Source organism: Marmota flaviventris, chromosome 8 (genome assembly GCF_047511675.1).
Source record: "Marmota flaviventris isolate mMarFla1 chromosome 8, mMarFla1.hap1, whole genome shotgun sequence".
In the NCBI taxonomy this organism is placed as follows: Eukaryota; Metazoa; Chordata; class Mammalia; order Rodentia; family Sciuridae; genus Marmota; species Marmota flaviventris.
The window spans coordinates 99,077,491-99,099,435 of NC_092505.1; the positions used below are offsets into that span (position 1 = coordinate 99,077,491).

Consider the following 21,945-nt stretch of genomic DNA (forward strand, 5'->3'; position numbering starts at 1 on the left):
GGGTGGGGGGCGGCTCTGCCCCTCAGCAGGCCGCTGGGCCTGCTCTGTCTTTGGTCCCAGTTCCCTCTACTATGCCGGCGCAGGGGGAGGGGCGGCTCAGCCTCTCAGCAGGCGACTGCTCCTCTTCTGCCGGTGGGTCGCAGGCCCGCCTACCTTGCAGGAGTGATTGGAAGCTCTGTCCCGCCCTGGGCCACTGGGCCTTTTCTGTCGGTGGTCACCCTTCCCCTACCTGGCAGGCGAGGGGGGTGGGGGGCGGCTCTGCCCCTCAGCAGGCCGCTGGGCCTGCTCTGTCTTTGGTCCCAGTTCCCTCTACTATGCCGGCGCAGGGGGAGGGGGCGGCTCAACCTCTCAGCAGGCGACTGCTCCTCTTCTGCCGGTGGGTCGCAGGCCCGCCTACCTTGCAGGAGTGATTGGAAGCTCTGTCCTGCCCTGGGCCACTGGGCCTTTTCTGTCGGTGGTCACCCTTCCCCTACCTGGCAGGCGAGGGGGGTGGGGGGTGGCTCTGCCCCTCAGCAGGCCGCTGGGCCTGCTCTGTCTTTGGTCCCAGTTCCCTCTACTATGCCGGCGCAGGGGGAGGGGGCGGCTCAGCCTCTCAGCAGGCGACTGCTCCTCTTCTGCCGGTGGGTCGCAGGCCCGCCTACCTTGCAGGAGTGATTGGAAGCTCTGTCCCGCCCTGGGCCACTCGAACATCTTTAATAATATACTTTCAGTTGTACTCCAATAGTTTGCGTACTTGTTTTTCAATTAAGGGTTGAAAATAGAGATTTCCACTTTTGTGTATAAAAGATGAACAATGGAGATTTAACAATTTGATTAGCATGGGCAATCTGTGTTTGGTAATTCAGCTGTTTTGTGGATTTTATTTTGCTTAAATTTCCTAATTTGGCTATTTTTTTTTCAGCTCACTAGATAACTGCGAAATTCTACTTTCATTTCTTCTGTGTTCAGAGTAGATCTGTGTTTTATACTGAATTAATCTCCCTACCATCATTAAGCTGAGAAGCACACAGTGTTTCATATACGGTGATGAACTTATTTATTCATTTCATTAACTTTTAATGAGCACCTATTTATTTCCAGGTACCATACCCTTGACACCGAGAAGACAAAATCCTCAGTCTGATTATATTCTAATGAAGAGAGATAAGCACTAAACATGTAGAATGAATTCACACACAGATAAGTTGTGAGGAGAAAATTAAAACAGTTAAGCATTATGAAGTGAGGGGGGAAGATAGTCATTATTTGGGAATCATCAGGGAAGAACTCTCTGAGGGTGATATTTGAGCAAACTGAAAGGAAGTGAGGGGAAAGCCTGTGTGGAGATGTGGAGGAGTCTCATTCCTACTTTCCCAGGACTGCAAGAAGAGGTTAGCTGGAGCAGTATGAAAGAAGAACACGAGGAGGTGAAATGCAAAGCAGGGAAGTCCAAGGTCATGTAGGGCCTTATGCATAGAAAGTCAACAGAAGGGTTTGAGCCCAGGAGTGATGTGATCGAATTTACACCCAAGCAAACAAATTTGCAAACAAGCCTGCTCTTTTTGATGTGGGAAGGTTGCAGGGAGCAGGAGATTGGAGAAGTCACACAAGGCTGTTGCAGATTGGGAGGGAGGGCAATGGCAAATGGGGCATAATAATGACAAGTCATAGAGTCTGCAGGTTTTTGTTTCAATAATTTCAGAAGAGAACTTTTATAATTGCTAACAGAGCTTAAAAATAGCAATAAGACTTATAAATAAGCATGACTTAAAACCATTTTGTCCCCAGTTGAAACGTCTTATTGAGTAATAATTAGTATTACCTGTCTTTTAAGATTAAGGAAATTTAATAAAGCAACCTTGGATTCATTTTTAATTGGTTTAGGTAGAAATTACAACAAAAAGAGCTGAGTGCACAAATCCGAGAGATAGGCTCTTGTGTGAAGGGTCATTCGATGAAGAAGCTTCTGCCCAGTCCTTTCAGGAAGTGTTAAGTCAATGGAGAACTGGAGATCCTGATGATAAGACGAGACAGAACTTAAATGCAGCAAAACCAGGTACGGCTATTATTATGACATGCATATTCAAAAATAAAGATGACTTCATCTCCATTCTTTGTGAATAAAAAAGCAATGTTTAAAATCTATAAACAAAGGAGTTTGCTATAATTCTTCAAGGGAATATGCATTGTATGATCATTGGTGAGTGCTTAGCTATTTATAGACTCTGAATTGGGCACTGGAGGTGATTTGCATGTGTTTTCTGTTTAAACTCAGACTGTCAAATGAATGGAGTATTGGATTCTTTCAGCTTTTTATTTCCTAGCAGGATATTGTTTTTAGGACAACTATTCCATTTTTCAACTACAATTGCTACATGTAAAATGGAAGAATCTGTAAAATAGAGAAGAATTTTTATATGTATATCAAAAAATATGAGTACTAGATCGATTGTAAACTTAGGGGGAAAAGTTTGATTTTTTTTTCTTTTTGAAGAACTATATTGTTTTTATGTTTTCTTAATGGTCTCCAATTCCACATCCTAGACATTAAAGATTTATATGAATGAAGCATATAGTAGCTCTGCTTTGAGTTTTTCAATGTCACTTAATAAAAATCATATGCTTAAATATTCAATTGATTAATTTATTACTCAGAATTTTGCGGTATCTGATAGCTGAATTTTTCATTGAATGTAAAATGTTAGGCAATAAATTTCACTCCTATATCTTTCTTGATAGAGACATTCAGTTTACTATTTGTATTTCATTCTTTTCCTGATTATTCCCCTTTATTCTGTAATGTAAATTCCTAATTCCCAAGCATCACACACCATTTTCTCACTCATGATTGGAGTTTTCACTAATGCTCTCCCCTTCAAACATTTTTTTTCTACATTTCCTCAATTTAATTACTATTTTAAGACATCATTTGTATGCTTTCTTCTTAGTAGTATGTACCTTGATTCTCTTGAGCATGTTAATTTTGTGCTTTATTTTTGTAAATAGAAATACCTTTTTATTTATTGAAAGATATAGTGTTTAAAATAACACCAGGATGGAGTTGAAAAATTCCCAGATCAGAAGCAAAACCATGTACAAATGTTTATTTTCATAATGGAAATAACTGCATGATTAAAATAATACAATAATTAATTTCAAAAATTTGATTATAACAAAAATTTACCAAAACTAAATGAAATTAGCTCAATCCTCCTCTACCCACAGAGAATCAAAAATAACTTTGGGCACATAATTTTTTAATAGACACAGTTGTGCACACATACACATGCACACACTCAGGAGAAAAAATATGGGTTAACTATATATATTATTAGTTAGCTTGTCATGAAGTTATATCACAATTAGTGATTATGTCATGGGTAACTTCATAGAGATACTCATCATCATTCATAACTATTGCATAATACTTTATATGTCATGATTTATCCAGATCTTTGCTGATAAATATTTTGTTTCTCTCAGTATTATAAAAGAAGTTATGATGGCCATCTTAGCTATTTGTGCACTTACAAAATTACTTAAAATAAATTTGTAAATGTAGAAATGTCATTTCAGTGGCGACCTGTTTTATTAAATTTTAACAATTCTTGTCATATTATCCTCTAAAAGATTACTGTTAAGTTATAGTCTCACTGAGAGTATATGGGTATCTCTTTCTCTGTATTTTTGAATTATTTAACTTTATTCAGTTTGATAGACAATAGGTGATCATTTCCCTGGCTCCCATCATCATTTGTGAAATAATTATTAGTCATTTTTTGTCAATAACTATTTTTTTATTCTTTGTTTTTTAAATTACTTTTGAGTATTCTTTGTGTTTTTTATTGCCTTTGAGTATTCTTTGTTTTTATTATTTTGAGTACAGTAATGTTTTAAATTTTAGGGCAAATATTGAGTACATACCATGTACTTGGGGAAAAGTAGTATCCACAGTCAGTCTCTTCCTATTCTGGAACATATGGCATACAGGGAAGTCAAAGAATCCATCAAATGATCAGCATAACTTGGAAGGAGAAGTGCTCTGCCATTGCCTTCACTGAGTGAAAGAAGCACAACTTCTGTAAATGATAAAAAGTATGATTTTATCAGGTTGGATTTATCAAATATAGATGTGCTTAAACAGGATTTGGGTTTAATATATTGGCACTTAAGGAGTAGCATTGATAATCTACCAGTTTGGTCAGTTGAAGTCTGGACTTGATTTTACAATAGAGATTTGGGTAGGGGAAGGGAGATGGAATTGGCTCTGGGAGATGGAATGTTGCAGTTGATAATGTGCAACCTACTCAGGTGTCCCTTAACTAAACCTAATGAAAATGAGGGGACCATCTTTCAATTAAGAGGTCAGTAAGCACCATGATCCCCTAGGAAAGTCTGCTGTGGCTTGCCTCCGCAGGCTGAAGATGAGTGGGGAGGGATATGCTTCTATGGAATTGTGTTGCCTGGTTGCAAAGACATAATGGAAACATGGAAAATGGTAGAGACCATGTGTTGTCATATAGTTATGGAAATTCTGCTGGAAAATTATCAAAACATTGGGCAGCAAACAGTAATTATTAGAATATTTCAATTCAAAGAGATTTCAGTTGCCAATTGGGGCATGTTAAAATGGAAAAGTCATATAGCCTACAGTTTTACCTGTAAAGAAGAAAATTTCTTTCTGATATGCAGAGATCTAACTTGGGTCACCATATTAGTTCAATTTTATGATGCCACCAGACCTAAACCAGTCCACAGATCTGGAACCCCTTAACTGAGGAAGAAGCTGGGTCCCTAAGGTAGCCTGAAATGTAGCCATAATGTATGCTCTGTATCTTACTCTAAGATCCCACTAGTTGAACTTATGGCTTCTTACCCAGGATTAGTGTGCAGTAAAGAAAGGTAATGCACAGAAAATCAAAGGGATCATTTTGAATTGACAGTTTCTCCTGAGGACCTAAGTGCTACCATAGTCTACCTGTTGGTGTTGAAGGCTTAAGAAGATGAGGTGGTAGAGGAGTTTTATCCTGATTCTGTCTCATAGAGGATATGTTAGGAGTGTGAACCTATTATATAGCTATTTTTCTAGAACTAAATATATATTGTGGGTGGATAGTAATGGAAAGAATCCCTACATTGACCTGTGGCTTGAAGATTGTTATAGTAGTATATAAGTAGAAAAATCCTAGAATCTCTTCCCCACCCCAATATTCCATACTACATTCCTGAAGCAATACTAGGTTTCTGGGAATTGCAGAGTTTAATGTCATCATCAAATATTTGGAAGATGCATAAATTCTGCTTTATAGCAATTTTTCACATGTAATTTACTTACTTGGTGCAAAAGCCAATGGTTTGGGTAAATGCCAACTTGGTCAGATGATGAGAATACCAATCACAATTGCTTTTTGGATTCTGTGCCTTTACTGGAGAAAAACAGCATATTCTCTGACAGGGGAACAGCCACTGAACTTCCTCAGAGCATAAACTCTTCCTGTGAGCAGGGCAGTCAGTTACTTAGCTACTCAACCTTGCCATTGAGTAGCTAAGTAATGCATGAATGAACAAGTGTGGCTGTGTTCCAGTCAAACTCTATTTATGAACACAGACATTTTGCTACAAGAAAACAGTAGGGTCTCGTTTGCTGATTCCTGACCTAGTAAATGTATTGTTTTCTATTTATAACTAAATAGATAATCAGAAATAAAATTTTTTTCCCATGTGGCAGAGGTAACAGTACGTCATTTGAATCTCACTCCCACCCATATAACTCTCCTGCTTTCTAGCATTATATAGTCTGAAAAGTCCTTGATAGTGCACACAGATGATGCTTGCATGTTGGATTGGTGGCATGGTGCTAAGAGGAGCTATTGAGTAGGAAGTGTCTGTTATAGGATGATCAGTCATGACAGGTCAGTGATTTGTCCTCATGTGAAAACTGCATATTTTAGATATGGATTTGCTTTCTCTGATTACAATGTGTCTATCAACAGGAGGCTTCTTTATCACCATGGTATCCCCATACAACATTGCCTCAGACCATGGGACTCATTCTATTATAAGAGTTCTAGTTAATACCCATGAACTTGCCAGTGTCACATTATTCAGAATCAGCTGGCTTGATAGTTTCATGGAATGGCCTATTGAAGTTTCATTATAGTTCTGGCTGGGAGACCATATCTCATGAGGTCGGGTAGGTTTTCCTATAGGGGGTGTATATTCCATAAATCTCATCATGCTTCTATTAAATCAGAAGCTGAGACTACTCCTGGTCTTTGGGCCTAATCATCACTGAATTAAAAATCACTATACTGGTCACTAACAGGGTCACTATATAGGGCTTGTCTGTTGAGCACAATTACCAAAGAAACCACTGTGCTGCTGCTACACAACCAAGAGAAAATGGACTGTACCTGGAACCCAGGAGTTCGCTGTGGCATGGATTAGGGTTCTATGTACAATAAGAAGGTTCAATGGGAAACTGGAAACCCAGTGAAGAGAGGGCTTATATGGCCTTGTGTCCTTTGAGAATAAATACTTGGGTTATTATACCAAGCTTTAAATAGTAAGATGAACTTGGAAAAGGTGATGGAGGAAGAAAGCTATTATAATTAAATCAATTTGGTCTTCAAAATCACCTACAAAAATGGAGACCATAGCAGCTCAGTATTGTGTTGAATAATTGTCTTTTTCATCACCCCTTTTCTTGCTACTTATATAAAGTATATTAGTGGTGCCAAACATAATGTAGGATTTAGTTAGGAGCATTAACTAAATTGAGATCTCCTTATGATGCCCAATAGTTATAGAACTTATTTTCTCTAGGTTTCAATGGATATTTTTCTTTTAAAAAAATTGTGGAGAGACAAATGTATGCTTAAATGGAAAAGATATAGACTATATGGCCATTCTGAAAAATTCCCTCAAAATCCATTCTTGGCCTTTCCTGCTTTACTCTGTGCTCCAGAAGGTGGCCTTGCTCTCTGGCTTCCAGTTGGGTTTGGCCAATTGGAGACATTAAGAGGATATTGGAGGGTGGGAACAGAGAAGGGGAAGTATTGGTTCACCCTCTTGTGGGTGTGCTGTGGCTTTATAGCGGTTACATCCTGTCCTTAAAAACACTTCTCAGATGGTCTTTTACAGTCATTGCTTTCAGTGTTTGTTTGTTTCCTAATGGTTCTCTTTTTCTTTCTCTTCAAACCTAGAGTCGATACCAGCTCTCCACTATTTTTAGCAAATGAGTTTCAATATCACTTATTCCCTTAACTTTACCACTTAATTGTAAGTTGGTCCCTTCATTTGATCCTCTAAATGACCCTTTTAAGTATTCTTTTTCTAGCCATGCTCCAGTCCTGGTACAAATGGATATAAAAATACTTTCTAAGAGACCAAAAAATTGAGTTATGACCTAGAAAATGGGCTGAAAAAATGGGGATAGAAAATAGGTTGGACAAGGGAATGTGATGGAGTATGTGGTGCTCATGGAGCTGAAGGAAAGTGTGCACAGCTGACCTTAGAGAGGAAGGGAGAGTATTGTAGCACAAGACTCAGGAATTGCAACAGGGGCCTGGGAGAGAAAGACAAACCCTGGAAGAAGAAGAAGCATGGTGCACATGTAGGAGGAAGACTGGTATGTGTTAGAAAAACCAGTGAAGGATATGCCTTCTCTAAGGAAATGAGATCAGCAGTATGATTTCTGTGGAGAAATCAAGATGAGGGCTTGTTTTGACACAATATTTTTTTGTATTATTTTTTATCTGTTTTAATTAGTTACACATTACAGTACAATGACCTTGACATATCTGAATCAGATGGGATATAATTTCTCATTTTTCTGAGAGTACAGGTTGTAGAATCATATTGGTCAATATATTTTTGGGGGGCCCCAGATTATTATGTATATGTGATTGATGATAAGAGTGTATGTGTTGTGTGTATATGTAGATAGATGTTTTTCTTCTCATGATAGGTTTTATATATCAAATAGATAAAAAAGAGCCTACATAAAATTTATAGTTGATGAACAAAAAATTGTAACTTCCTGTGAATCTTCTACTAGGTTAAAAAAACATGATCATTCCCCTGGACTACCCTTTTCTTTCCCCTCCTCTTCCTTCTTTTCTAATGTCATCACTAACATGAGTTTTGTGATTTCTGATTGCTTTCACTCCCCAGAAGTTAATTACAAATATGTTAATCTTGCCTATCTTTGAACATTAGGTAAAAGGAATTATGGTGTAAGTGTTCTTTTGATTTTCTTATTTCACTCAATCTTGTGCTACTGAGATTATCTACCATGACGATGTGCATAGTTGTATTTCTTTCATTTTCACTGCTTTAGTGTGTACCATGACATGAATATACAGTGCTGTTTCCTGTTTGAATGTTGATGATTATTTGGGACTTTTCCTGTTTTTTTCCAGGACAAATGGTGCTGTTATGAATTTTCTTGCACAGTTCTTCTCTTCACAGACATCTAGGGATGTCCATCCCTGGGAGGAAAATAATGGGGCCATCACTGTGCATGCCCGCCACTTTGCTACAGCTAAAGCTGAATTATTTTGCAAAGTATTGTGCTCCCACCTGAAATGTTTTGATCACTTTCCATTATCAACAACATGGGAAGTTGCTGGGTTAAAACATTTTTGCCAATCTGATAGAGACAATATTGTATGCTTCATTTGTGTAGCTCTCACTATAGATGACACTGTGCATCTTTTTATGTGTTCCTTCGCTATTCAACTTAGTAGTGAGCTTTAAATATCCAAGTTTTTGTGTTATTGATTTCTAGCTCGATTTCATTTCAAAAGCTTATTCCCTCCCTTTCTTTCTTTTTTCACTCCCCACCTCTCTGTCTTGCTTTCTTTTTCTTTCGGCTCTCAGGCCAAAAATCCTTTTGCTTTACCATGGAAACGGGGCCTCACAGTGAGGCATCTCCTTTCCCCTGACTGTCTCATATTCTTCTTAACTCTTGCTCTTTAAGTTTGATGGATTCTGATTGGTGTTTTTCAGAACTTCCTTCATGGGTTTCTTTAACACTGCTGTTCTCCTTGGGAAAAAAAAAAGTAGAATTTGGGTAGCTTACATTCTTTTGGTCTATTTCTATTGCTGGCATTTGGCTATTTCTGGAAACTAATCATTATAATCTATAGTATGAGATTGGGACTACCTTCTAGTTTTAGAAGAAATATATTTAGAAATATATTTTCTTCCATCTTACTATTTCCCTTTCTTCTCTTCCTACGTTTTACCCCATATAACATTCAAGCCTGGAGAGAGGCAATCTCTAGGAGGATGGAGAGACCAGTAATCTTGGACTTCTACACCATTTTCATCCCCAGAAAACTTCTTCAGTTTTCAAAAGCTCTGAATAGTAATTTTTGGTTTAGTACTACTTCAGAAATAAGTTAAGCATCTGAAAGTAAATTACTGTGTAGAATAAATTCACGAGGATGGTTGTCTCCTCCAGATGTCGTTGTGAATTATTTATTTCCTATTTCTCATAATGTGTAAATATTATTGACAGTGACTATAATACATTTAGTGTGTGTAGAATGTACAATGTATCTGTGTTTATCTGCCTCATTTTAAAGAGTTAGTTTCTTTTAAAAGTCTTGTGATCAAGATTCTTTCATTTTAAGGGATTATTGAAGAAAATGGTCTGTACAGTCATTTTTTAAATCAACAATGTTTAGCACTTTCACACCATATGCCTTAAACTATTGACTATGTAGATAAATATCAAAGCAGATTAGACTAAAAATGATGAATTTGCATCCTAAGAGAGGGAAAGATATAGTGATTTATAAATTTGGTTGCATTAATTATGCACATTGCTTTTATTTTTGTAGATTCATTGGAAGAATGTGAAGTACAAACTACTCTAAAAATTTGGAGAGAACCACTTAATATTGAATTTAAAGAAGATAGTCTATCCTATATGGAAAAATTATGGCTCAAAAAGCACAGGAGGTATTTTCTAAATTTTTAATATTGCTATTAAGATATACAAAGGTTATTTATGTTTCTTGCTTGTTACATGTCTTTCTGTAGCAATTTTATATGTATGTTTTATATTTGCATAAATAATTTTAAAATAATATTAGATCACAATGAAGTTTCTACTGTTCCAATAAAAATTCTAATTATATGTATGTATATAATGAATTTTTTATTTAGAATTTGCCTTGAGAAATGGAAATGCATATTTGTGAAAAAGGCACAAATACAGCATAGAGTTTAAGAATAATAGCAATAATAATAAGTAGTGCAGTAAGTATAAGATTACTTTGAAAAGATGTTGCTGTTAGGTTTTTTTTTAACATTAGCATAAATATCTGAAGCTCTTTTCAGAGTACGCTATTAAGTTATTTGGACTTTAATTCTATAATTTTATTAATATTAACCAAAGGCATTTAATTCAAAGACTATTTTCAAATACACCATTTCATAAATTGTTTAAAAATTAAACTATTAAAATGTTAAACCAAAATGATGAATGAGTGCATGTTATAGTCACTTGTAATTTTGCCATCATATAAAGATCGTCAGATTTTGGAGGTTCATTTAAAGGTTGTAAGGTCATTTTCCCTAGAACAGAGCTATTCACACTTCATTGTTCATACCAATTGCCCAGACACGGTGAGAAAATAGAAATTCTTCTTTAGTAGGTCTGAAGGTGGGGCCTGAGATTCTGCACTTCTGAATTTCTGCTTGCTCCCAAATGATGCTGATTTGGATGACGTGGGTATCTAGGCCACATTTTGAGGAGCAAGGTGATGGAGGAGCTCTCTAGAATGCAGCAGAGGTGTGCTGATCAACTCCATGCTTCACCTTCAAACACAGTTGCCTGTATTTGGAATATTCTGCCTGTTATATTTCCTAGTGAGTCATAATCTGTCTCCAGCTAGTTTTGTTACCTTTCTTTCTTTCTTTCTTTCTTTCTTTCTTTCTTTCTTTCTTTCTTTCTTTCTTTCTTTCTTTCTTTCTCTCTCTCTCTCTCTCCTCTTCTCTCTCTCTCTCTCTCTCTTTCTTTCTATACTGGGAACTGAATTTAGGGACACTCAACCACTGAGTCACATACCTCAGCCCTATTTTGTATTTTTGCAGACTTAAATTAGTCTTCCATTAATAGAGTGATATTTGTAACACACTTACCCTTTAATTCTTTCTAATGTTGCAGATGTTTCCTCTTTTAATTTTGAATTAAGACATACAGATGAAGTATATAGTACATCTTAGCTATCTTTCATTTAACTTCCTTAATGGTAACACATCTTACATAACCATGTGAATTTATCAAAACGAATAAATAAACATTGGTGCAATATAATTGAGTACAGTATAGATTTTATTTGTTTTTTATTCTTATCTTCACTGATCCTGCTCTCGTATCCAATCACAGTGCTTACATTTTACTTTCTGTCATATCCTCTTATGCATATCCTCTCTAGAATGCAGCAGAGGTGTGCTGATCAACTCCATGCTTCCCCGTCTTTCCCAGTGTTCCCTGTCTTTTGTGACCTTGATTCATTTGAAGAGTACTTGCCATTTGTTTCACAGAATGTTCTCCATAGGAGTTCTAGTCATGGTACTTGTTTTGTAGATTTATATCTAATACAGTTATTATTTATTTTGTGACTCCAATTATTTCTACTTTGGACATTAATGGTTCTCTCAAGTCTATTCCTCTATCCTTTAGACATGACCTCATTCTTTCTTGTTTGTTCTTGGTTAATTTGATTTGAGTATCTCTTTCTTTTTCTGGCACTTGATTTTCCTGTCATAGCCCAGGAGCCACTTATCCAAAGAACTGTCATTCCTTTTATTGGAGAATGGGTTCAGAAACCAAGACCTGGACTCTGGGCTCATTACTGCTCAGGTGTCACAAATTCTAGATCTTCTCTGAGAAAGGCCTTTCCAAGCTAGGACACACTAATAAAGTACACACACACATCTAAATTAATCTCTGTACCTGTCTATTTGGATATCTATTAAACTAGACTGACTTCACACCCTTCTACCACTGACTTCAAATCAGCATTGCATAGTTCATTTATCATTTTTCCTTCACTTACTTGAAATTCCTTTTACCTATAATGAGAAACCTGGCTTTAATTATGTGTAATGTAAATTAATTTATTACTCAAAATTGTTGATATCACTGTGAGAAACAAATTTACTGAATGCAGTCTTGTGAAGAATGCTTTTCATCTCTAGCCTGCATTGTCCATTAGGATGCTGTTTCCCAGCAGTACTTAAACTCATTTCTTTCCTACCATCTTTTGGGTGTTTATGCCTTTCCTTGGGTCTGCCAATATTCTGATTGACTTTTAAAATTTGGATACATTAAATTTAGAGTGTATAGTACTATTTTTTTTTAAAATCAATGCATAGAGTCAGGTGCCTACTAAAACAATGAACTGAGCAAGACCATCGTCTCCCAAATTACAATATGCTCTTCCTTTGAGTCAAAGTTCCTTCATCTTCAATCTTTGCCAATCATTGGTCTGTTTTCCATTCTTACAAATTTATATTTTTCCAAAGGTCATATAAATGAAATCATATACTATGTCACCTTTGTGAACCTCATTTAGTAAAATGCATTTAAAATTCATTTATGTTCTTGTATAAATCAATGTTCGTTCCTTTCCACTGTGGAGTAGTTGTACATCATTGTGATTTAGCAGAATTTATCTATTCATGTGTTAAAGAACACTTGCTGGCTTCCAGTTTGGGGTAATTATGACTAGATTTTTCAATAAATATGTATACACATTTTTGTGGGTATATATTTTTAATTCCCTGGATAAACACCTGAGACTGGGATGACTGGATTCTATGTTAACTACCTGTTTATCTTTGTGAGAAACTAGTAAACTTTTCTAATGTGAATGGTAATTCACATTTCATATAGAAATGTATAAGAGTTGCAGTTGCCCCCAATTTTTTCCAGCATCTGGTATTTTCAGTTTTCTTTTGGTTACCATTTTAAGATATGTAGTTGATCTTGTTATGGTTTGTATGCTAGATTTTTAAATCTATTCATTTACTATTCTAGTTATTCCTAGTTATGTTATAATGTATAATGTTCAGGCTGTCTTTACCATTTTCAAGTGTGATATTCACAGCAGCTATTCAGATGTGATACTCAATAGTCCGGATTAGCAATTAGTATAATACTAAGAAGTAATTTCAAAGTGACCTATTTTTTTTGTAGTTACCTTGTAATATCAGGTCATATTGAATTTTTTTATGAAATAAATAAAGCAAAATTTTATTATTAAATGACCAATTATTTTTTTCTTAGACAATTTGGGAATCCTTAATCATAGGCATATCATATACTGAGTATTGAATGTTGGCCATTTTCCTTAGCAAAAAAGCACATTTAGTGAACCTATTCAGCCTATCCATTGGGGTCTTAGTTATTCACTTGTTGTTGTTGTTGTTTTGATCTGGGTTGTTACCATGGTGTTCAGACTGGTCTCAAATGCCTGAGCTCAAGAGCATCTCTAGCCTCAACCTTCTGAGTAGCTGGGTCTGATTATAAGTGCATGTCACCACACCAGTTGATTCTTGAGCAAATGCCTTAGGTATTAGTTATGGATGTCAGTGTAAGTGGTCCATGTGGAATTCACAAGTTTACAGGGCATTTTTGATGATGTGTTTCAGAAGTTTCCCATTTTTATAGCAATAACCATGGTTTCAACTTTACTTTTACCTATTGTCATGTTTTATAATAGGCTTGTAAATACATGTTCTGTTGCATTTTGTTTTCAAATTTCTTTTCTGACCTGGATAATAGCATAGTTTTGAATTTTATATCCAAATAATACATGCATGATGATAGATATCCCCCTTCTCAGTTTTAGTGAAGTATAATTAGCAAGTAAAAGTTAATATTTAAAGTGTACACCATGATATTTTGGCATATGTACACACTGTACAATCAAGCTAATTAGCATACTTGTCACTCAACATAGTTATCATTTTTGTGTGGGTGCTGAGAATACCTAAAATCTACTATTAACTATACTCATTATGGTTTGTATTAGATCTTCAGAACTTTCTTATCCTGTGTAATGGAAACTTTGTATGCTTTGATCCAGGTCTCCCCAGGTCTCCCAAATCTCCACCCCTGGGAACCACCATTCCACTCTCTGCTTTTATGATTACACTTTTTGAGATTCCACATTGCTGAACTGAAATAAATTTATCTTAAACCAGTTATTGTACATAGTGAACTGTACACTAGCTTGATGAGTAAACTAACAGTACCCTAAAAATGTACTCTTATACAAAAGTGACTGTCTCAGTCAATCAGAGAATGAAAGCTGCCCAAATATTACCATATCAGGTAAATGCTAACTATGGCTAATCAGGGTGTTTCTGAAGGTCACTTTTTCTTCTCTGGCTGTAAGTATAACAGGGTTATACTTCTACCAGAATGTGATAGAAGGTACATTCTGAACCATCTTTGATCTAGAATGCTTCCTGGTTATATAAACATTTTTTCTTGCTTAAGTTAACTTTGTTAAATTTAATTGATCCCAGTTTTTCTTTTAACAAAATATAAGTGAGGTATAGTATTAGTCTTTCCAATTCTGGGCTTATTCACTTATCCTACTATCCTCCAAGATATGGATAAAACTCAAGTGTCCATCATGGTGAATGAATAAGGAAAATAGCACACACACACACACACACACACAGGAATATTACACAGACTTAAAACAGAAAGAAACACAACCATTTGTGATAACAGGATAACCATTTGTGTTTCTTATAGATTTTCAAATCTGTAAAACCTTCATGAAAGAATGCAGAATCTTTGGTTTTTACTACTGATTCTAGGACCCAGCCCTAGAATCTAAAAAAGCAGTGTCTTTAAGAGAGGGTATGAGACTCAGCATTACCATAAAAAGGTCCCTGGCCAGTCATTCTGATATAAACAGTCTTAATGGATCCACAAATGTTTACCTAACTGAATTGGTCAATGCTCAGTAAATATTTACTAAATTTTAAAATTGGAAAATATGGTGAGCTGAGTTCTATTCTGAAGGATATTTCATACTTTATATGGCCTGACTTTCTTAAAAATGCATCATCTGTATGGTCTGAATATTGAGAATTCAGACTTACTTCTCTGGCTGTCTAGTTGTTTGTTCAGCAACAAATCACTTAAATTTCCATGATCCAAGTTTTCTCATTTGTAAAATATTGAGTTCAGAATAAATTTATATGACCCATTCAGCTCTAATCCATCATAAGTTTCTATAAATCCTTGATTTAGGTCGTTAATCAGAATTAGAGAAGTTTTCACTTCATGAGAAAGTATCAGGATAACAGTATATTTTTGTGTATGTATGATGAGTTATTAGTTCAGGAGACTAATATCAAACTAGAGAGCAGTTTCTGGGGATCAGATGCCACTTTAACTTTACTATATACTCTTTAGTACGAATGTAAGAGACGTTACCCTCACAGAATCTGTTAAAACACAAAGCTGAGTTAACATAAATATTTTGTATTTATCTTATAGGTATATTACATATATTAGAAAATACATGTGAACATAGACTACCAAAAGATTATAAAAATTTTAGTGCCTCTGCAAGTTGAAAAAAGAGGCAATAAAGCTATGAATATGGCTAGGAACTTGGGCATGAGGAAGCAGGTTGCTTGCATTCAAATTCCTCCTGTATATGTACTCCCTGGCAACAGTGGGATCACCATATTTGTCTTGATTTCATCATCTGTGAAATAAAGATAATACAAGTGTTTATTTAATATAATACCTACTAAAATTTAATGTGTCAAAATCAGAACAGAGACTGGTATATTTTAAGTTTGGTATTGGTACTAATTATCATTGGTTTGGTCCTGCCTTTTCCATGGGGTCCCCATGAACTTGCATCACCTGAAAGTGCTATTTGGCTATTCATATTCTTGGCTAAAAAATGACCTCTCACTCAGTAACCTAGGAATATCCTCCAGAAAAGAATCCATACTCCTGACCTCTGAGACTTCTGTGCCTCGTTTCCATTCATTTGGTATGGGCTGCATCAATCCTTGTTGTTAATTAGGTAATACATGCCACAGCTAGAGCACCTCACATTTGTATCACAGGAGCCTACAGGTGTGGTGGGAATTTAGACAAATGCCCTCTTGTTTGCTCAGAACTCATCAACATAATGCCAAGGTTGTGAGATAAAACATACACTTGTAAATTAACTTTGTAAAGAGGATGATATGTTTCATGGACTCCATGTGGCTCTTGAGAAAATACTGACTTCCATCATAACTTTAATTTTCATCATGAACAAAAAAAAAACAACAGTGGGATATGCAATTTAAAAATCCTGTGTGGTGTCCTTTCAACTTACAAAGTTAAGATTTTGCTACACGAAAATAATATACTAAGCAGAATAAGCCAATCCCGAATGTTTTCTCTGATATGTGGATGCTAATTCATAATAAGGGGGTGAGGGCTAGGGAAGAATAGAGGTACTATGGGTTAGAGGGGAGCCAAAGGAGGGGAGGGGGTATTGGGTTAGGAAGGATAGTAGAATGATTTGGACATTGTTATCCTATATATATATATATGTGTACATGACTGGTGTGATTCTATATCATGTACAACTAAAAGAATGAGAATCTGTACTCCATTTATGTATGATGTGTCAAAATGCATTCTACTGTCATGTATAACTAATTAGAACAAAAAATTAGACCTTTCAAAATTACTTATTTGAATTCACAACATTTGGAACTAAAGTTGTTTTCTTAAAGCTATACTAATTGTTGACTAGAAACCAAATGTGTTCATTCACTAAAGCACAGTCAGATAGGAAACACGAAATCATTAAAGTACATAGACAAATACAATGACCTATCCTGAAAATGAAAATTGCAAAAAAAATGTAGTAAAATTAAGTGGATTATAATCATTTAAAATCTATTAAAATGCTCATGATATAGAGCTTCTCATCACAGTAAAAAAATAAGCATATTACATTACTCATCTCAAAACTAGAAATAGTTTATATAAATAGCTAATGTGAATGCAGTATTTGTGCCACTAATGTACGCAATAAAATTACAAACCAATAAAAGGAAATATAAACCTTGGGGAAAAAAAGATTTTGCTACACAGTCTTAATTTTCTTCTGTGAATTAAAGGTTATGAACTAAAGGTTATTACCATTCTGGTTTTGTCATTATGGTTGTATACTCATGTGACAAAAAAGTCATCATCTTGTCTGGGGATGTTTTCACTGATGCATTTTAATCTTTCAGTGACATCTTTTTTGTTTGTAGAACTCCACAAGACCAGCAAAACACACTTCCGGATACAATCCTACATCCATGTGGAACCTCTAGTGAAGCAGAGTGCTCTCGGAATGAAAATGATGAAGATAGCGATGATGGTCAGTTCAGCCTCAATGAGATATACAGTGAGCATTAATTATAGTATCTGCTTTTGGTTCTCTTTGAGGTGTCATTTATATGTAACCTTTGCTCTCCAGATCAAAATCACACACTGTCTTCTTCCCATTCTCTGGATACACTTTGGTGTCATTTAAATAGTATGTTTAAAAATTGAATGCTGAGAAAATATTGTTTCACATAAGCTAGGAAAATTGAAAGTATTTATGCCTTTGTGTGTCTAGTATTTTTATTGTTGATAATATTATTTCAAAAAAGAGATTACCATATGAGATATATTCTTTGATAATATTATTTACGAATCTTATTTTCTAGTTGAAGAGAATGAAGTACAACACTCAACTTTTTTTTTGCCAGCGGAAGAAGAAAACCTAGAGAGAGCTGAATCCTCTCTAAAGATAATAGAGTTGGATGATGTAAGTGCATAATGATCATTCACATTCCTTAACAAACAAAATCCACAGCATAAAGTTACATTGACATTATTATTTTTAAAAATTTCTTTTATAGCAGAGTTTATAAAGACGTTTACATGTGTTTGAATTTAATCTTGCTGATAAAAATGAAACAGTATAGTTTTCAATGTAGAAAGTTAGTTTGTGAGCTAAACTGGCAATGCCATTTCTTTCTTTTTTTTTTAAGCCTGCAGAATGGGAAGTGAGAAAATATTTCACTATGTTAATTTACATAATGGAGTTTGGTGTTTGGTTAGCTTAATTCTTTATGTTTATTAGACATTTAAACAAAGATCAGTTTTGTTACATGGCATGTATTTAACCAAATTTAAGTTCAAATGTAGTTTCTAAAGAGTCATTTAAAGTTATTTTCAATTTTAAGGGGCTTATCATAATAACAACTTGCATACAACCTCAGGAATGCACCAGTAAAATCAAATACAGCCAGTGCTAGTCAAAGCTATAGCTCCTGACTGAAGGTTTAGAACATGATGGCATCTCTGGTTATCCAGAAGCTGAGTATACCACTTGTTCTTCATATTTTCTTGCTATGGTTGGCACAGAAAATGAATGAATAGAATGAAGAAACATTACCTCTTTAAATACTGCTTTCTTCTTTAGGCAGTGGGATGAGAGTTTTGTGTTTTATTTTTTAAATTATTTTCTTTCCTGCCTAACACTATTTTAATTTCTCCTCAGACTAAGTTTAAGATATTGTAAACACACACACACACACACACACACACACACACACACACACATACTATTTACTAAATTGTTGGTGTACACAATAAGCTTATGACATGCCAGTCAGAAAACTAAAAACCTCTTAGCCACTAATCTACTTAGAAGTTGCTAGTTGCATAATAAAAAAATAGTTGTTATTGTTGGTTGAAGTGAATGACACTTCAAATGAGCTTAATAAAAAACAGTTGAGGCGGCTTGTTGGTGCATGACTATAATCTCAGAGGCTTGGGAGGCTGAGGCAGGAGGATCATGAGTTCAAAGTCAGCCTCAGCAAAAAGCAAGATGCTAAGCAACTCAGTAAGACCCTGTTTCTAAATAAAATATAAAAAAGGGCTGGAGATGTGGCTCAGTGGTCGAGTGCTCCCGAGTTCAATCCCTGGTACCCCAAATAACAACAACAAAACAAAAACATTTAAATTTGCTTAGTCCTAAAATTCACAAGATACAGGATATAATTAGAGGGTTAAGTATATAATTTGTAGAGTAACAATACTCCAAATATAACCTGTACTTAGCTGACTAATGTGTAAATAAAATTACTGAACATACTAATATTGTATTAATATTATTATTTATTAAGACTTATGAAGAGGAACTTGAAGAACCAGGAGACATTGTGCCTTACAAAGTTGAGTTAGCTAATTCAGACAGTCAACCAAGGTAAGATCTCTATAATTTGCTTTGGGTGCTTGTTAAAAGCCAAACACACACAATAATCTATCTTTTTAGATGAGAAATGCGTGGTGATAAAACATGACATAAATGTTAATTTTCCTGAAGCCATGTTTAAATTTGTATACAATAATGCTAATATTTATCAACATTCAGCAGTAGAAAAGTGTCTGAAGGGTGGTTGAGTTTGCACTCTTGCCTAACATGTGGACTATTTAATAGATTTTTCTGAATTCAGGAATTGTTATCATTCAAAATCAGACCAAGCCTGATATAATTCAAGTAAGACAGTCTTTTCTCCAAAGATACTCTTTGGATTTCTTTATTTTATTGTGTTATGAATACTAAATAAAAGTTAGGTAAAGTATTATATTGAGTCTAAAAGAATTCCCATACTGTAAACTATTTCCTACAAGCCTTTAAAATATGATAAATTAATAAAGTATAATGGTTTAGTAATTGTTTTGTAGAATTTTATCACTTCCAAATGAAAAGTAATATCTTCTTTTGTTCATTAATAATGTTAAAAATTACCCTTAATTCCCTTTGCTGTTGATAGTAGAATGAATCAGACATAACTTTCCTATGTTCATATGTGAATATATGACCAGTGTAATTCCACATCATGTACAATTACAAGAATTGGAAGTTATACTCTATTTACATATGATATGTTAAAATACATTCCACTGTCATGTATAACTAAAAAAAAAAGATTCAAAAGAATTACCCCTTTGCTGTTGAAACTTTAGGATTTCACATATTTTTACTATGAAGTATTATCTTTAGTATGATGTTATTATTTAGTAGTTCCTATAGCTATTCTTTGTTCAGATCAACTTAAAGACTCCTGAGAGTGTTTCACAATTGCTAGATAGCTAAGGAATTCCCCCCTTCCCCCATTGCCCCCAGAAAGCTCCTTATTCAGCTATATAGACCCAGATGTCTAGGAATAAGTACGCTTTTAGTAGGAGAAAACTTTTCTGGTCACTAGATAAGAGGTTTCTGTCCATTACTTTGTTGCTAAGGAAATGAATGGTATTTCTGCTTTCTAATTTGATTATTTTATATATGTTATCACATGTCTTTGTTTTGACCCTGTGTGTAGTATTAGAGGCGGGGAGAAGATTCCTGGTCATGGTTTGGTAGGTTTACAGCTTTGGTTTGAAGGTGCTCATAAAATTACCTTAACTTTATCTCCCTCCTAGGGATCCTAAGTGATAAAATGGGATCAAAAAGGGGGGGGGGATCTTTTGTAATCTGCAAATTTTATGATGGTACATGTAGAGCTTACATAAACATCAGGTATTATTAAGTGTATTATTCAAGTCATAGTTAATGCTATTTAAATTATAATTAGGTTTATAGATAGTAACCATTATCAAAAATTAAAAACCTAAATACCATTTACTACTTTTTAACTCTTATAAATACCAAAATATGGTTAGCTAGTAATAAAACCTGGATTTCATCAGATTTCAATGAGTTTGAAAGATAACTCTTTATCTTTAGAAGACAGAATGTAAGAAATCAAATTATTTCAAAATGTTTTGAAACAGGAAATGTCAATTAAAAATTTTTAATTAAATTGAATTTGATCCAGTTAACTACTTAACAGTAGTTAACTGGTAGTTTAGAATATATCCAAATAAAGGCTAAAACAATATTAAATTTACATAAATATCCTGTATCATTAAGGCTTTACTATATTTATTTTTACTAAACTGGGGCTCTTAAATATCTTTTCTTTTCCTCTATTTTTGTGTTTCTCCCTAAACATGAAAGTTGTACGTTTCATGATTATCAGCAGAATAGGTTTCCACATGAAAATGACATCCATCAAAATCATGTTTTCAACGAGGAGAAAACAGACCTCTTAAATCTTGGTCTGAAAAACAACTCCATGTATTGTGAAGATAACCTAAAAGGTAATTTTTTTATTGTTGCTTAATATTATTAATAATGAATGTTAATAAAACCAAAGATACTGTAGTATATAAAAGTTTTGCTGATTATTCTGTTTATTTTAAAACCAGAAAATTTAGCACTTAGAAGATAATTGGTTGAAAACATATAATTTTCTAGCAAATATAAGCCTTCTTAGACAATGGACAACAGTGTTTGTGTTCATAAGAAAAATAAGCCAATTTAGGATTCTCTAAAAGTTATTCTGGACTGAACTAACATTTCAGAAATTACATGAAAAATGCTTTAGTGACAACAGCTTGATTGACACCCTGTGGTTCTCATATTAAATATATCCTCACAATATTTTCATTTACTGTAAAACTTTATGTAAGAGATAAACCTAAACAAATCGTCTTATTTATATTTCAGTGTTATTATTACTAGTAGTTCCTTTGGATTCTAGTATGCTGTGTGCAAGTGTCTGGATTCACTTTTTTGATTGTGAGATCATCATTTAGAGGATCATAGGAAAGTATCCTAGCCTGTGAGTCAGAATTTGCTTTCCTATCTTCTTTCCAGATAGGAAATAAGGGTTTCACCTTGAAACCATCATTCACTTTCTTAGATTTCACTTTTCTAAGCTAAAATGTAAGAATCAGATAATTTTGAGGTTTCCTTTTCAACATTATATTTTATCTACCTAGAATTTTCATAAAAAAACAATGAATATATT

General features: G+C 34.6%; 1 protein-coding gene across 1 annotated transcript in view; it reads left to right on the forward strand.

Annotated features, from left to right (window-relative positions):
- The window catches only part of Zbbx (zinc finger B-box domain containing), a 189,314-nt gene that overhangs the window by 122,214 nt on the left and 45,155 nt on the right, over nucleotides 1-21,945 (forward strand). Inside the window, exons 9-14 of the mRNA XM_027942150.2 lie at nucleotides 1,864-2,035; nucleotides 9,831-9,951; nucleotides 17,302-17,411; nucleotides 17,746-17,846; nucleotides 19,213-19,292; nucleotides 21,090-21,232. Coding sequence (XP_027797951.2) covers nucleotides 1,864-2,035; nucleotides 9,831-9,951; nucleotides 17,302-17,411; nucleotides 17,746-17,846; nucleotides 19,213-19,292; nucleotides 21,090-21,232 — 727 coding nt within the window. The remainder of the gene's footprint in view (nucleotides 1-1,863; nucleotides 2,036-9,830; nucleotides 9,952-17,301; nucleotides 17,412-17,745; nucleotides 17,847-19,212; nucleotides 19,293-21,089; nucleotides 21,233-21,945) is intronic.